At 46.7% G+C, this 14936-nt stretch overlaps 1 protein-coding gene across 2 annotated transcripts; it reads right to left on the reverse strand.

Moving 5' to 3' along the window:
• Positions 1-9: 9 nt before the first annotated feature.
• Positions 10-14734, reverse strand: MIGA2 (mitoguardin 2). 2 transcript variants are annotated; one of them, XM_042879279.1, is made up of 16 exons: positions 14689-14734; positions 12936-13175; positions 12067-12262; positions 10849-10961; positions 8492-8609; positions 8136-8275; positions 6535-6652; positions 6259-6359; positions 5568-5683; positions 5071-5143; positions 4632-4718; positions 3928-4026; positions 3303-3437; positions 2836-2889; positions 1764-1880; positions 10-1637 (listed from the first exon to the last, which is right to left on the reverse strand). In XM_042879279.1, the coding sequence occupies exons 2-16, from the start codon at positions 13029-13031 to the stop codon at positions 1437-1439; spliced, it is 1764 nt and encodes a 587-aa protein (XP_042735213.1). In that variant the 5' UTR covers positions 13032-13175; positions 14689-14734; the 3' UTR covers positions 10-1436. The 2 variants fall into 2 exon arrangements, with proteins under 2 accessions (XP_042735213.1, XP_042735212.1); XM_042879278.1 differs by having other exon boundaries at positions 12067-12277.
• Between the last annotated feature and the right edge of the window lie 202 nt (positions 14735-14936).

Below are 14936 nucleotides of genomic sequence, written 5' to 3' on the forward strand. Positions count from 1 at the left end.
GGGGGGGGGTGGGGGGGTGAAACAACAGCAATACTCGTGTTTTTGTCCAAGTCCCCATTTTCTTCTCCCTGAATACCTCCTCGCTCTGAGCCTGGGCTCTGAGACCCTCAGTGGACAAAAACAGGAGGAAGGACAGGCTGCACCTTCAGCCTTCATCTGCAGCATTACAGTCACAGAGGACTCAGTACATCATTGCAAACCTTGCAAAACCCCATGAATTTCTCAAGTCTAGCACACTCAAATGCTGCTATCCTAACCTAATCTCCTATTCAGAGAATGATCCAGGCAGGCTTCAGGTGCCAGCTGTGCAGTCAGTATCACATCACACGAGAAGAGCCCATCTCAGCTCTATATAGGCCTGCATTTACTACATCACCAAACTATACATTGTGTTTCTTAGGATAAACAAAGTATTAAAAAAAAAAATAAAAAGTTTCCTCTCTAGCAGCTTGATCCCAGTTCAAGTACCTGCACAATCTCTCCTGTATATACATCCAACATCCATCTGTCTTCTGGCCTTGTGTGTAATAGGAACAGGCACCATGCTACACCAGTTCCCTTTGCTTGTGTACTTCACTCTGCATTCCTCTTACTTAGCAAGAACTGCTGCTGGCTAATTCTGAAATACAGCAAGGCACTTTGATGGATGTGAAAGACTTTGTGTGTCCACAGGCAGGATGCAGATCCACCCCGTCCACACAATAACTTGCCTTTAGGGCAAACAGACCTCAGCAGTCTCCTAAGGAAAGATGACCACAGCACAGCACGTCATCTGGCCTGCAAAGAACAGCAATGTGGAGGGAACAGACCAGCTTCCTCAGAGTTACAGATCGGTTACAAAAGTCCGTGTTTCACTTCAGTGCTTTACAGAACTACTACTTCCTCCCTGGGGAAAAAAAATAAAAATTGCTAGTCATGTTGCATGTGTTAAAATATGTGAAGTCAAATCAGCAGTAATATCTGTAGAAACACAGCAGAAAAATAACAGTAATAAAAATCCCAAAGCAACATAAACCTGTGTGAGAAGCCAAGGGTCAAGTGGAAAATTTACCAGTGATGTTCCTGCTCCTCCAACACAACCATAAACATCTGAGGAACCATCTGCCAGATAACACATAGGCCAAATAGGTACATGGGTTGCCCTACTCAAGAGAACTGGCAAAAGTCTCAGCCAATTCAGTTCATGATTTATCTGACACATTAAAAATAATAAAAGGTATGGAAGGGTGGAACAAAGACAAAATTCAAACCATAAGCTGGCAAGTGGTCCTGGATCCATCCAGCAAACAGTACTGGCTACAAAAAGCAGAAGGTCCCACCAGGCTGCTGTGTGTTGAGATAGTCTTGTGGCCACCACTGACCATTGCAGGTAGTTTAATCCAATTCTGTGAGGCAAAAAGTCCTTGTACAAAACTGTTTTCCTCCTCTGATTGCCATCAGATGAGCTCCTTCAGAGGCTCGTTTTCAATGGGAAGTGTGCCATTCATCTCAGGGGAGCTCTCTGTGCCCAGATATCCCAAGAGGATCTCACTGCGCCTCCGTGACAGCTGCAAGATGTCTTCTGCCAGCAGCTGCACTGTTGTGTATCTCACATTGTCCAGATCAAACATGTCCTTCAGATATTGTACTATCTGGTGCTGCAAAGATAAAAGGGAGTTTTACAGTAAGGAGACCTTCACTCATACCTTCCAGTACCACCTATTCCATAAGGAATTTTGTATGCCTGCTATATATATATATATATTATAGGAAAGCCATCCTACCTTGAAGAAACTGCAGACTTCAGCAAGCTGCTGCTTGGGCCCCAGAAAACCAAAGGCTAGAACAGGACTGACATGCTCCGATACGGAGTAGAAGTGAGAGATAAAGCCATCTGGTACCTGCCACAAGGAAGGGAAAAATTGGTAGGTCTCAGTTCTCAGACAGAATTAGCAGCTTGTTCCATATCAACTACCACAGTTGGAACTACCATGCCAGCACTGTGCTTCAGTAACTGAAGAGCTGCTTAAGAATCTCTCTTCCTGCAGAATTACAGTTATCCATCAGATTTCTTGAAGGATGACTTGAGCTTTCTATCTTTATGTTCCTAAGCTACTCTTTCAGGAGAAGAATAAATAGAAGAAGATGGAAGGCGACCATCAGGCAGTCCTTACCAACTCTACTTGCAATCTCCAAAGTAAGCCAGGAATGAGCAGAAAAAAATCCCAGATAGCTAAGATGGAGATTCTGCATGGCAATACAGCTTCCAGTGTACTCACTACTCTTTGCATCATCTCACAAGGCAAACCCTGTCATACCAGCTAGCTGTGGGATAGAAGCTGAACACTTGCCAGAGGCCACAGTCCCTGCGGTAGAAGTAGGGATTGTGCAGTTGCAGCTTCCTGTTTTCCAGGTCCTCAAACTCATTTGCTGCAGTACTTAAAAAAGCAGCAGGTTTAAGGGAAATGCACTAAGTACAAACTACCAGTGGTCAGCACTGTGAGGCAGGAGAGCAGGTGAGCCCAGTCACTGCACTGCCAACAGGCAAACTACAGTTCAGAGAGCAACTGAGACCATTCCTATGGGATCGTGAGCAAGGATAGGGAATAACAAATGGAGAACATTATTCTCTGGATCTTCTTATAAAGAAAAAGTGAAAATAAACACAGAACTGTAAAACACTGATGTTGCACTGGTACAGAGAAATGACAGCAGGACCTCAGCACTCTAAAGCAGAGAGAATGCAATTCAGTTCATTCTTATACCACAAAGATTTTGCGTTTCACCAAGATCTTGGTGAAATCTTTTCAGCTTCAAATGCATTTGATTCTTTCCCTCTTCATTAATCTTGCTTACCATTAGAAGCCTCCTTTTTGCTTTCAGAACAGACCAGCAGGCAGTTGCTAGGGCCTACAATTAACAAAGAGACCATAATTTGCTGGGATTACTCTTCTGAAGAAAAAAACAGCCTGCCAACACATTGCCATTGAAACATCAAAGCAGTGGCCCTTTTGTGCCAACAACTAAAATTAGTTAGGAAAAATCCATACGAGCTGGAAGCAGGTTTGGCCACTACAGATCCATTCTAGACAAACCAAAGTGTTTTTGAAGATCTCTAATACAATCTGGCATAGCTGCCACATGCCCCAGAATACAGACTTTGAGCAGATAGCTGATTTACTGGAGGACTGCTGTTGAGAGTTTCGAGAAAATACGGTGTTTCTAAAGAGAAAACACTGTTCTGCCAGGCCAGTCAAAGTGCTGTATGATCATCTTTCCTAGCTTTGGCATTGCTGGACACAAGCACTGCCTGGTGAACCCACCGTCTCCTTGAAGCTGTCGGACAGCCAACGGTTGCGCAGCACAGCCAGCACAGAGGAAGGTGGATTCTCCAAATCCTCAAAAGCATCCATGAGGATAAAATCCAGCACAATATCAAAGAAACTCATGCACACCACCTGTCAGAGAGCAGAGCAGTCTGTAAAGGAAACAGGTTTACAAAAAAAAAAAAAGAGATGGACTTTGAAACAACAAAACAGTGTTTGCCACCAGCATAGGAAGCTGTGTTCATTCAGTTCACTGGCCAAACCCCAGGCAGGGGCTGGCCAAGGGGCTTCCAATTCCTGAGTCCAGGAAAAGTCCAGTCAAAAGGGCAAGCAAATCTTAGAGCTACACACATTAGCTTGTGCCCTCCAGAAAGAGGATGTGGTGGTTTTGTTCCCCCCATTATTTTTACTTTCAAAACACAGTAGTGCTAACATTGCTGAAAGCAAGATTTGCTGTGAAGCTTAAACACTCAGCCAGGCACTTTTCCCCCTGGCCTCCCTCACAACGTACAATTGCAAAGTAATCATATTTCAGAAGCCATTCATTCACTCCATGGTTGTTCCTACATATCCATTACTCTCCAACTCCTCTCCAATGTTTAGAGAGAATGTCTTTACCAACCCCTCTTCCCTCCAGCTCCTGCTGTGTGGTCGGCCAGGTTTCTGGCTTCAGTGCATAATGCAGCATCTCCTCGTAGCTTTCCAGAAAAGCTTTGGGATTCTGCAAGAGCAGAGAAAAAACACTTCAGAAGGTACAGCAGTTGTGGACACATCATACTGAAGGCTTACTTCTCTATTTTGAGCTAACAAACATCAACACATGCCACTGGCTGAATTTTTCAGCCAACACACACTTTGTATGGAAATACTTTTTTCTGTGGGAGGCACGGACAGCCCCAGGCTCAGCTGCGACTTAAAGCACATACTTAGCTGTCTTCAAGGAAGTGGTTAGAGGCACCTATACACAAACCAAGTCCAGTAAGATTAACACTGTGCAAGCATCTCTCTGCTTGGGAGATGATGTGGTTGAAGCAGAGGTTTCATTATTATTTCCTTATTCTGTATTTGAATATTCCTGTGATGTACTCTGTACCTTCTGCTCTCTCTGTAGTAAGGCACAGTGACAAACTGTGGACAGGAGCTGCAGAGAGCCTCTTTCCTGAGAATTTGGTTGAACAAGACTAAAAACATTGGCAATTTACTTTTCACAATGGTCACCTGTATGCAGATGAAGTTTTCTCCTTTTACAGTCCATAATTTGTCTAGTGCATTGGAACAAGTGTTCCTGTACCCACAAGAGAAATAAGCCACTTTCAAGCTTCCTACCTTTTCAGCTTTTGTCATCAATCCTATCACCATTTGCTTCCCAACCTCTCCAAAAAACAGTTGATTGCTTTCATCCTCCAGCAGCTCCTGCAAAGGGAACAAAAGAAGTCACCATGAATGGGAGTGACAGCTTCTGGCCAGCTATGCAATTCCCAAGCTTTCACGTTCCAACACTAGATCAGCAAAGAGGCAGCCAGGTAATCACCACTCAAGCTGGGCATGGGGACTAGGGGATACTTATTCCTCTCCAAATCAAATCAGTGATAATTACAAAGTTAAGTAACAGAAGCTTGGACTGTTTCTGTTTTTACTTGCTCTAGAGGGAAAAGACTTCAGTCCTACATGGATGTAAAAGAACACTGCTGGGGGCAACATGCCATGGCAATGCAGGAACCACAAGGACAGCCAGCCTCACACTCCTTCACTGAACCATTCTCACCTTGAAGGCCTGTCTGACACAGTGCAGCTTTGCAAGGAAATCCTGGTCACTATAGCAGCCAAGAAGCTCTGTCCTAGAGGGAAAAGGCAATGAATGCATAAATCTCAGTTCTCCTAATATCTGTGACCCTAACAACTATGCTTTTCTAAGAAAAAAAAATTCCAGGCTCTGCCTACAAGAAAGTAATAAGTGTGTTTCCTTTGTGTAGTTCTCTGGAGGATCACAGTATCGCTGTAAAGGCTGCCACAGCATAGAACTGTGCAACCCACCACACAGAACATTATTATTAACTTCCTGGGATAATATCCTTTCTTACCATGCACCTAAAATCTAGAAAATCCAAACAAAGATGCTAGGAGTCCAAACAACAAAGATGCTAGGAGTTTCCTGCCCCAAAGGGTTATTCTTTTTATAGGGCTGTTCAAAGGTAAATACTGTGTTCATATTGCTCAAAGGAGCCCTGACACAAACATCCACAACTCCAGGTGGCACTTCACCTCAATGTCCGGCATGCAACCTTCCCTTCTTTCACTAGCTGCAGGGCTTCTTCATATGCTGCTACTGGCTTTGATAGATGGAATGGTATTTCCTCAAAGTGAAGAGAGTCAAAGAGCTGTAACGGTAGCAAGAAGCATGGGAAAAAAAACAAATGACCTCATTAAATATTTGTGAATACTTGGGGACTGCACTCAAGCAAGACATTCCTTCTTTAGCTGGCAAACTTTTGTCAGCCCCAATTATTTCATGCAAAGATATTTTCCTTCCCACCAGTTTCACACAGCTCAGTATTCCCTGAACACACAAAACCAAGCCACATTACATTAGACACAGCATTTTCCTAGCTGTTTTAGCATGTTTTCTACAGTAGATTGGAAGATGACCCAAGATGTTGGATGAAAAGGACCTCCAGCCTCCCACTTGAAGAAGAATGGTTACCCACAGAGATCAGGTCAGTTATGGTTCGTTCTGGGCAAGCCTTGAAAGCCTCCACATAATGAGATTTCCTGATCTTTCCGGGGAAGGCTGCACCATCACCTTAATGAAAAAGCTTTTCCTAACGTCTATCCAATCTGGTGCTGTTGCTCCACGTTTTATCATTTTCCTTTATTAAGACGTGATTGGCTCCACTGTCTTTGTGGCTTCCCTCCAAGCAGCCACTCTGCTACGCACAGTAGGAACTTAAGTTACCTCTGCTGCAGAGAAGAAGGAGTCCTCAGAAATTGAGCTGTCTTCATCATCTGTCCGAAGCCGTAATGACCCATCCGTCAGCGGAAGCATTAAAGTCTTCTCTGGAGGAGACAAAGAAGCCACACGTGTTGGAGTTCACAGACTACTATTCCTCCTACAGTCACTATGCTCTCTCTCCCACCCTCATAAGAGCATTTTGCCAACACTCTTTTGCTTTGCTCGTGGAAAAGAAAAACAGAAAAGCTGTTTAACTAATGTATTTCACACCCAGCTCACCCAGATCCAGCAGCATGCTGTCTGATGGAAGCGAAGACCCAAACTCCTCCTGGAGGTGGTAGGCTCGGTGCAAGAGGGACTCCAACTTCTCAGCAAACTCTCTTTTCTGAGACTCCTCCTTGAACATAAATGCCATAGAATTTACAGATTAAATTACATGCAAGAGAGAGAGAGAGAAGGAGAAAAAGAGAGAGAGCTCAATCCTACAATACAGCAAATATTGTAATGGGAGGAATGCTTCTATAGAGCCTATTCAAATCCTCTGGAATTTTAGCTCCACAATTTCGTATTCCTGTTAAAAAAGAAAGAACTTCAGTCTGCTATCCAGAGAAACAGGTATGTTTACAAGTTACAGTAACTTAACTCTCCTGACTCGTGATTCCCTCTTCAATGAAATTAGGCTGAAATCATATATCAGAGAACCTGTGTTGAATACAGAGGTGTATCCAGAACTGGATAATGGCATAAGTGTCCTTGGATTAAGGTGCTGGGCACAAGCAAAGCTTGCTGTAAGCATAAGAAGAAAAAAGGAAAATAAGACACAGCATCTTGCCCTCATGCCCCGTGTCTGTGTGAATATGTCACCCAGTAGATAGAAGCATTAGTAAGAAGCACAGGATCTATTGTGATGTTGGATTTGTTTGCAGAAACACTATGCAGGTTGGTGGCCCTGCCTGTGGCAGGGGGGTGGAACTTGATGATCCTTGGGGTCCTTTCCAACCCAAGCCATTCTATAGGATGCTTTAAAAAGTAACAGCAAGAACGCAGATTTGACTTGCATAAATACCCACTCCAGAAGGCAAATATCCAATACACTTACTACACTAGGCCCTATTTATGACAGCCTTGAAACACTTTTTACCACTGAGAACTCCTGGAATGTTTGGAGTTTAGCTCCTTTCACAAACCTGAGCTACAGCTGCTCTGTTTAGCTTCGTAGTCAGTCATCACGGAGCCTTCTTAGTTTGGATCTCCTCTTTTATCAGAGGTCTGCCCAGCACAGTCATCAGGTCCAAGACAAGACGTTGTCCTAAAATACTTGTTCTGTAGGTGGAACAAGTTACACATCTCCCCCCTCCACTTGTTCTGTGAACAGAGACATTCTTAGCAGCTACTTTGCTTTAGTCATTAATACACACAAGCAGCTGCATCCTGCTTCTCCACTCACCTCCCTAGGAAGTGAGAGTGACCACCAAGATCTCTACTTTCAACGTGTTAAAGAGTTATAGACACAACACAGCCAGGCAAAAAGCTCTTTCTTTCTCTCAGGCACTGCATCTGTTACAGCCTTTTCCTACTGCAGTCTCTGCTGCTTGAGCAGTTGCATGACAGTGACTGACATGTTCTGGAAGGTGGGCAGAAAAGCTGAGGAATGAGGGGGAGAGACTTATTAGAAAGAAAAAAATAAAAAATAAAAAAAATCACCCACTCACACTGCATAAGGAAGCCACAGATGTAGACAGCTCTTAAACAGTCTGGCCCAGCTCTGCCCTTAATCTGCTCTTCTTCTATCCTATTAGTTATTACTACTACTAGCATCTTGTCTGGCATTCTGGCATGTTTCCCAGCTGCCAAATGCAAGAGAAAAGAGAAGGACCTACCTCTGAGGCATTCTCAGACAAGTTCTCTTGGTGTTTCTTGCTGTCCCAGGGCACAGGAGTGCTGGAACTAGCACTGTCCCGCTGCCTGATGGTCAGTGCCTGTTCCCACTTCTGCAGGGCCTCCTCAAACAACTCCATACCTGGCAGCACAACCAAAGAAAGCTCTGAGATCTTGCAACCAACAGGTGACTGAGTTTACGCCAAGGATGGGAGAAAGCTTGCTATTAGAACACAAAGGTGAACCTCCACTGCATAGACATACAGCTGCTGATGATCTATGCCACTTCACACCCTATTTTTGCTCTTCCCATGATAAACAACCCCAGAGGGTGATGTTAACTCCTGTGTTTGTTTACCTTGAACATAGAGGCTTTCTGCACTGGAATCGCCGATGGCTCCACCATCCCCCATGGCCTGGGCCTCCCACATCCCAGCCGATGCTGGTGTTGGACTCGAAGAATTCACAGCTACCATCTGCAGGAATCACAGAATTGTAGGGATTGGAAGGGAGCTCCAGAGATCACCAAGTCCAACCCCCCTGCGCAAGCAGGCAAATACCTTTCGAAATATCTCCAGGAGGGTCAGCATTAAAACTCCCTTGCCTTGTAAGGGGTGGTATGAACAATTACCAGTCCCTTCCCATGCAGGTTCACACCATGCTGTCAACTGCCAAGAGCTGTTAAGAGGGGACACAAGAAATCCCGCTCTTTGCCACCTGGCACCACAGCAGTGTCTTTGAAAGCACAGAAATCCAAGCAGGAAATACCTTCCCTCACCAATTTACAGTGAGGCTTCATTAGGAAACAGCGAGGTGTGCAACTGTGAGCACAAGTAGGACAGCACCTCTGGAGGCAACAGCCCAAGAAAACTTCAAAGGAAACACTACAACAGCACAAGCATTTTGACACGAAGTTTGTGTCAGCCCCAGCTTTCCATACAGAAGGACATTGGAAGTGGGAGAAGTAACCGCACTCCAAAAAAAGCAGCAGATTAGCAGCAAAAATACAGCTGGGGAATTTGGCCAAGGGAAATTCCAGCTCTTTCTTTGTAACTAAACCTTGTCACGGGAAGGCTGAGCACTAAGATCCACAATGCAAATTGTCAGCTTGCTCAAGTTTCACCCCTGTGCATAAGCATCTTCTGAAGTCTGGCAAAACAAAGTGCTGGGTTCAGATAAAATCAATGATCAGTATTTTCATAGTTGTTTTCAGATTACTTAGATAAAATGCCCAAATGTGAGCCTGATGCTAGAGAAAAAGCTACAATAAATGGCTGATAGACAGTTCTAGCCATGCCCTCATTGATTCATCTCTGTGGAGTCGTAATAAATCACTTTGAGATCCAGGACTGCAAAGAGCAATTCACTGCTTCTGACTTAGTAAATAAGTGACAAAGCTCAGGAAACCAGGCAAGACAGCAGGCAGAACCTGCAGCTGTGTGAAGGATGAGCTGTTCTCCCATCACATAACATAAAAGCAATGAGGACAACATCACAGAAGTTCAGCTGCCACACAGTGAAGGGGTACTGGAACAGATTTCTCAGTGTGAATATCATTACTCAAGGACCAGCAGTGGAAAAAAGAATTCAGATACTTTTATGTCAAGAGAAACAGCTTTCAGCATTACAAAACCCGGACAGCATCTGCGGGAAGGGAGAAGCCAAGGGGAATTAAATGGCTGCGAGTCCATGGAGGGGGAGGAGGCCAGGGCTGGGCACAGTGCGCCGTGCACAGGCGCATCCCATGCTGTCCCAATTACCCAGGGAAAAACAGACAGGCTGCACACCCAGCACCGTGCCAGCACTGCCGCCTGCTGGAGACACACTTTGGCCAGCACAAATTTTTGTCAGCTTTCTGGTTCTTCAAATATCAGAGCGTGCTAAAAATAATGCAGTACCTGCATTGTGGCTAGATGATTTTTCTCCTTCCTTCCTCAGCACTGCTAGTGAAACACCAAGCACAAGTGCTCCTGCAACTGATGCCAAGGAGTTTTGTGGCACATCATGGTGTTGGAAGCTGCTGTTCACTTGTGCCTCCTGTTGCTCCAGCTTTTAGCAGCGAGGATATCAAACAGGCCCTGAAGCCACAAACATTCCCCAGCGTTTCTGCCTTTGGTCTCACAAGAGGTGGATATACACAGTGACAGCTTCTGCTTTGAAGGACGTAGAACCACTGGGCTGCGTCCCAGCCTGCGCTGTTTCATTAACAGAGCTATCTGTTTTTGGAAGTTAATGTGGTTTTAAAAATTGAACAACCTTGAGTAGCCTGTATAGAGGCAGAAGGGCTGCAATGACACAAGGGTTGGTCCATCTAACACCCCACTACAGAAGGAAACAAATTTCCCACCGCTGCAAGTTCCAGTAACAATTCATTCTTGCTCCTGTAGAAGGGCATAGATAGCCTGAAGGAATCATGGCTGCATCCCACACACAAGTCCCTCCACAGCCTCTTGCTGACCAAAGACACCCTGAGGCTCTTGGTCAGAAAAAAACACTGCTATGATTCTGGAGGCATGCCTGCCTCAGACAGCTCCAGACCATCACTGCTGAATTACAACAAGACTGCCCTCCAGTTACACCGTAACCTCTCCTACTTCAAGAATCTTGGCATTATCCATCAGCCAGCACAAGCCCATGGACCTGGTGATCTTGTTACACGGAGATGCACTAATCTGTCACCCCTGCTTCTCTCAACCCTTCTGAGAAGGTCCTTACCGAGGCAAGGCTGTGGGAGGAACTGGAATGTTTGCTGGGCTCGATGGAGGAGATCCCGCTGAGCGTGTCGTTGCTTTTGCTGCTGGGACTCTGGACTCTCTTGCTGGAGTATCCTGAAGTTAAGGTCACACAAAAACAGGATTTTAAACCTGGTGGCCTGTGCATGCAGGGGATGGAGACAGGCTCTCCTGTCACAGCAAATGCTGTCGGGCATGGGAACCCTGCAAGCTACAGAACGTGCAGTCCACATGAGAAACTACAGCAGTCACAGGAAAACCCGGCACAAAGCAAAAGAGATTCACTGCAGCTGTGGTTTAAGGAGAGGAATGTTGCCCTGTCAAGCGTGACCGCAGATAGGCAAGGCAGCATCCAATACCTAGAAATGAGTCACGTCTCCTTTACGGTCTATTTTGTTCTAGACACAAAGCAAGTTGCTATAAAGGGACCTGAGGCTGAGGAATGAACTTGCATTGTCTTTGATGGTAGGAGGCGAGCACAAATGGAAAGCATCAAGGAGAAACTCCTCCAGCTTCCCTTAGGCTGGGCAGAACACGGACATAGCACAAACAATGGTGCTTCCATAGTTATTTAGCATGCTTCAAGGGTTTTTGTTGTTGTTTTATTTCTTTCCCCTACAGTGCTTAATGAGGAGCTGGGTCAGCCTTATCCTGAACAAACAATACAAGTGGGTGAAGAAGCTGCCCAAGGTGGGAGCTTCAGCAGCTGGGACAGACACTCCTGACCCACAGCTAGGCCACCACCCTCTCCATGCTGCCCCAGGCAGATGCAGCTGCACACAGCACCCACAGGCATCACCAAAGTCAATATGCAGCCAGGTCATGGTGTGCCCCAGGCTGTTATTATCAGGGAGGCATGGCAAAACAAGTCTATAGACTTTGTGTGGACAGGGGGATGGGAACTACATGCCTTAGGGAAAACCTCAGTGTCACTTCCCCTCCCCCAGTCACAAAGGTTTTGAGCTTAGCATCTCTCCCTTTCCTGCACTAGTTCATAGCACTGTGCTTCAGATCTCTAATTCAATTCTACATCAATTAGTGCACAGAAATCACTTTTCTTTCCTCTCTGCCCACTTACCAGGAACGTTCTATGGTCCCACTGCTGCTTATACATCCCCTTTCTTTGAACACTATTTCAGCAATATTCTCTACACTCCCTTGCTACATGGTTTTGGGGTCTCCCTTTTATTGCAAGACCAACCTTTCTTCACAGAAGAGACCCTTCTGGTTGGCAGAATGGGCACTGTGACGCCTCCAGGCTTAAAGCCACACTTCTCTGGAGCAATCTGCTTCTTTCGGCGACGACGTCGCTTCAGCTGATGAGCTGCAAGAGCCAACGCAACTGTCCCAAGAGCTGTAGCAAACAGTACCTTACGTAGGCCTGGAGAGAGCCGCAGCTGAGAGAAGACAGACTTTAAACACAAAAGATACGAAAGAGCAACAATGAAAAACCAAAGTCTACCATCCTTTCTTTTAATATATGTGTATTTTTAATTTTAAGCAGTTGTAAAGATGAGATACCTGAAATGTACGTTGGCATTTCCCCTCCCACCCATAGGACTCCTCCCATTATCTGCTACACAGCTGAAGCTTAACAGGAGAGAAACTGCATAGCACCAATGTGATGGAACCTGGGGAAATTGGTCTCAATTCTCATTGCCAAAACAAGCTGTAACATTCACAAACAGCCCATAACAGACGAGACCTGAGTCACCCAGGTTCAGCTCTGAAACCCTGGTATGTAGCTGACCTTTACTACCCCAAACACTGCATTACTACAAATGGAAAATATACCAATAATCTTTAATTGTATATATGCACTTAGTGCCCTTGAAGAGAAGAAAGCTGGAATTCAGGCGTTGTCCCACAGAGTGATGTGGAAACACTTCTCCCACCCTACTCCAAATCCATCCTCACTACCCTGGCCCCTACATACAAACTAAACAGACAGGTTTTCCCACCATCATGCCTCTATTCCTCTCAATTAACACGGATTCTTCTTTCTTGGCAGACAATCTCCAGAGACAAAGCCCAAGGAACCAGCTGGAAAAGAGTTTTCTCTTGTTGTACCTGTCCAAACGTTGTGTACACAAACACGGGGATCTCCGCCACAGTCATTGCCAAGGCCTGGATGATGGACATTCCCTCGGTTCTTCTAAATGCCATGGCTAAAGGATGACCTCAGCACCTCAGGAGTCACGAAGGGGAAGGGCACTTGTGGATGGATGCTGTGCGAGCCACTCACACGGAAATCCAGCTTTCATCTGACATCGAGCTCAGTGTCCTGGAGTCAGCCTTCATCCAGCAATTCTGAAGGAGGAGGGAAGAATCAGGTGAGTGAAGGTAACACACAGCCTGTACTTCCCTGTACTGCACTTCACAAACAGCACACCAGCTCACTCAGGGCAACAAGGCTGCTAGAGCCAAACCTGAGCTTTAAAGCATCTCCCCATCCATAGCAGCAATTGTTGCTTCTCACACAGGGGTAAGGTTCACAAACTGCTCTACAGTGGCAGCAGGGTCCTTGCACTCAAAAGCTGAAGCTGTGCCAGAGATTTGCACATGCTCTGCAATGGGCTGCGTGTGGCTGGACAGAACTTTTGGCAGCTCCCATGTAAAACAAAACAAAACAAAAAAAAAACACATATAAATAACATGATTATTCCAAATAACCACATATGCACCTTAATCAGCAAAACTACTAGCCCTTGATTCTGTCACTGTAAAGAGCTACTTAGCAAAGGCTTATTTCACAATTGGCAATTTCTCCCAGGAGGTTTCAAAGCAACCTGAGTTTAGTAGTGCTGGAAGCCAGGAAGCAGGGCCCTGCTTCATGTCAAGGACAGAGGTACAAAAAAAAAAAAAGATGCATTGAAACCAGAGAAGTATCTTTTAACCACCACAAAGTTATAAATGCTTTAGTCCTGCTCTCCCAGCCAGGCCAGCCTTCACATCAGTGCACTTGGAAACACTGCCCTTACCCGTGTGCAGCCACGCTCCTGCCACGCAGCACTCTGGTGCCTTTTCAGGTGCCTTCCCACACCGACAAGTGAAACCCATCCCATGTTTTAAAGCCACGTGATAAGCCTGCATCTACCTGACCACATCACATTGCAACCTTGCACCTCGCAGCCTCCAGGGCTGGCACAGCCCCTTAAGGAGCCACATTTGGCAACAGTCTCAAGGGACCAGAGTATCAGGAGCTTGCAGAACAAGGTTAAATGTAACATTTTGGCTAGAGCAGAACAAAGACGAGCAAAGTACAAAGAATCCAGGGGACACTGTTCAGCCTGCAGGTTACTACACCTGACTGGCAGTGGGGACACAGCACAAAGCCAAGGAAAACCTTGCCTGTCCTTGTCCTTCAAGGCAAAGCAATGCTGGCCCTACCAGAACACATTTACACCTCGAGCACTGCCCTGCTCCCCTGGGCATCTCAGGATGCTCCCTACGGGATGCCCCACTGCAGTAAACTGGAGCCCTGCAAACAGAGCTCCCTGGGCTGTTTGCATCCTTGGACCAATCTCCACAACCCCGCACAAACGTACCCCCGAGCACCCCTGTGCCCCTTGCACCCCTCTGGACGCTCAGGGACCTGGCATCCCTGGGGCACCACTCGGGCCTACTGCCCCCACGGGCCCTCCTGCAGCTCAGGGACCCCTGAGCCGCCCGCACCCCGGGCATCCCTACGTTCCCTGCACCCAGCGCATCCCCCCCACCTCTAGGACCGCTTCTACTCGGTGAGGTTCCCGTCTCTGACCCCCACGACGCAGCGGTGCGGCCCACCCAGCTCCCGCAGATGTGCTTTGCCGACACCACTCACCGCGACCCGCGGGCGCCCGGCCCCGCTCGCTGCCCCGTTCCCCCCGCCGCGCGCCATGGCCGCGGAAGGGCAGCGTCTCCTTCCCCCGCGCCGCAGCCTACCCTGAACGAGGCTTGAAGCCCCGCCCCTCCGCACTCCTACCCAATCAGAGTGGCGATCGTCCCTCCGGCGAACCAATCGGGGCGCTCTCCGCAGGCCCGGCCGCAGGCTGCGGCGCCGAGTGCGGTTGAGCGGTGAGCGAAGAGGGC

The sequence above is a fragment of the Lagopus leucura genome, unplaced genomic scaffold (assembly GCF_019238085.1).
Source record: "Lagopus leucura isolate 7727_CA_CO unplaced genomic scaffold, USGS_WTPT01 Super-Scaffold_100022, whole genome shotgun sequence".
Lineage (NCBI taxonomy): Eukaryota > Metazoa > Chordata > Aves > Galliformes > Phasianidae > Lagopus > Lagopus leucura.

Bases quoted from the DNA above. Each gene is read 5' to 3' on its own strand.
- MIGA2 (XM_042879278.1), bottom strand. From the start codon at position 13,031: ATGGCATTTAGAAGAACCGAGGGAATGTCCATCATCCAGGCCTTGGCA. The intron at 5,684-6,258 runs GTAACTTAAGTT...CTACCGTTACAG, and splicing joins CCTTCTTCTCTGCAGCAGAG to CTCTTTGACTCTCTTCACTT. The intron at 2,890-3,302 runs GTGGGTTCACCA...TGTTAATTGTAG, and splicing joins CCGACAGCTTCAAGGAGACG to GCCCTAGCAACTGCCTGCTG.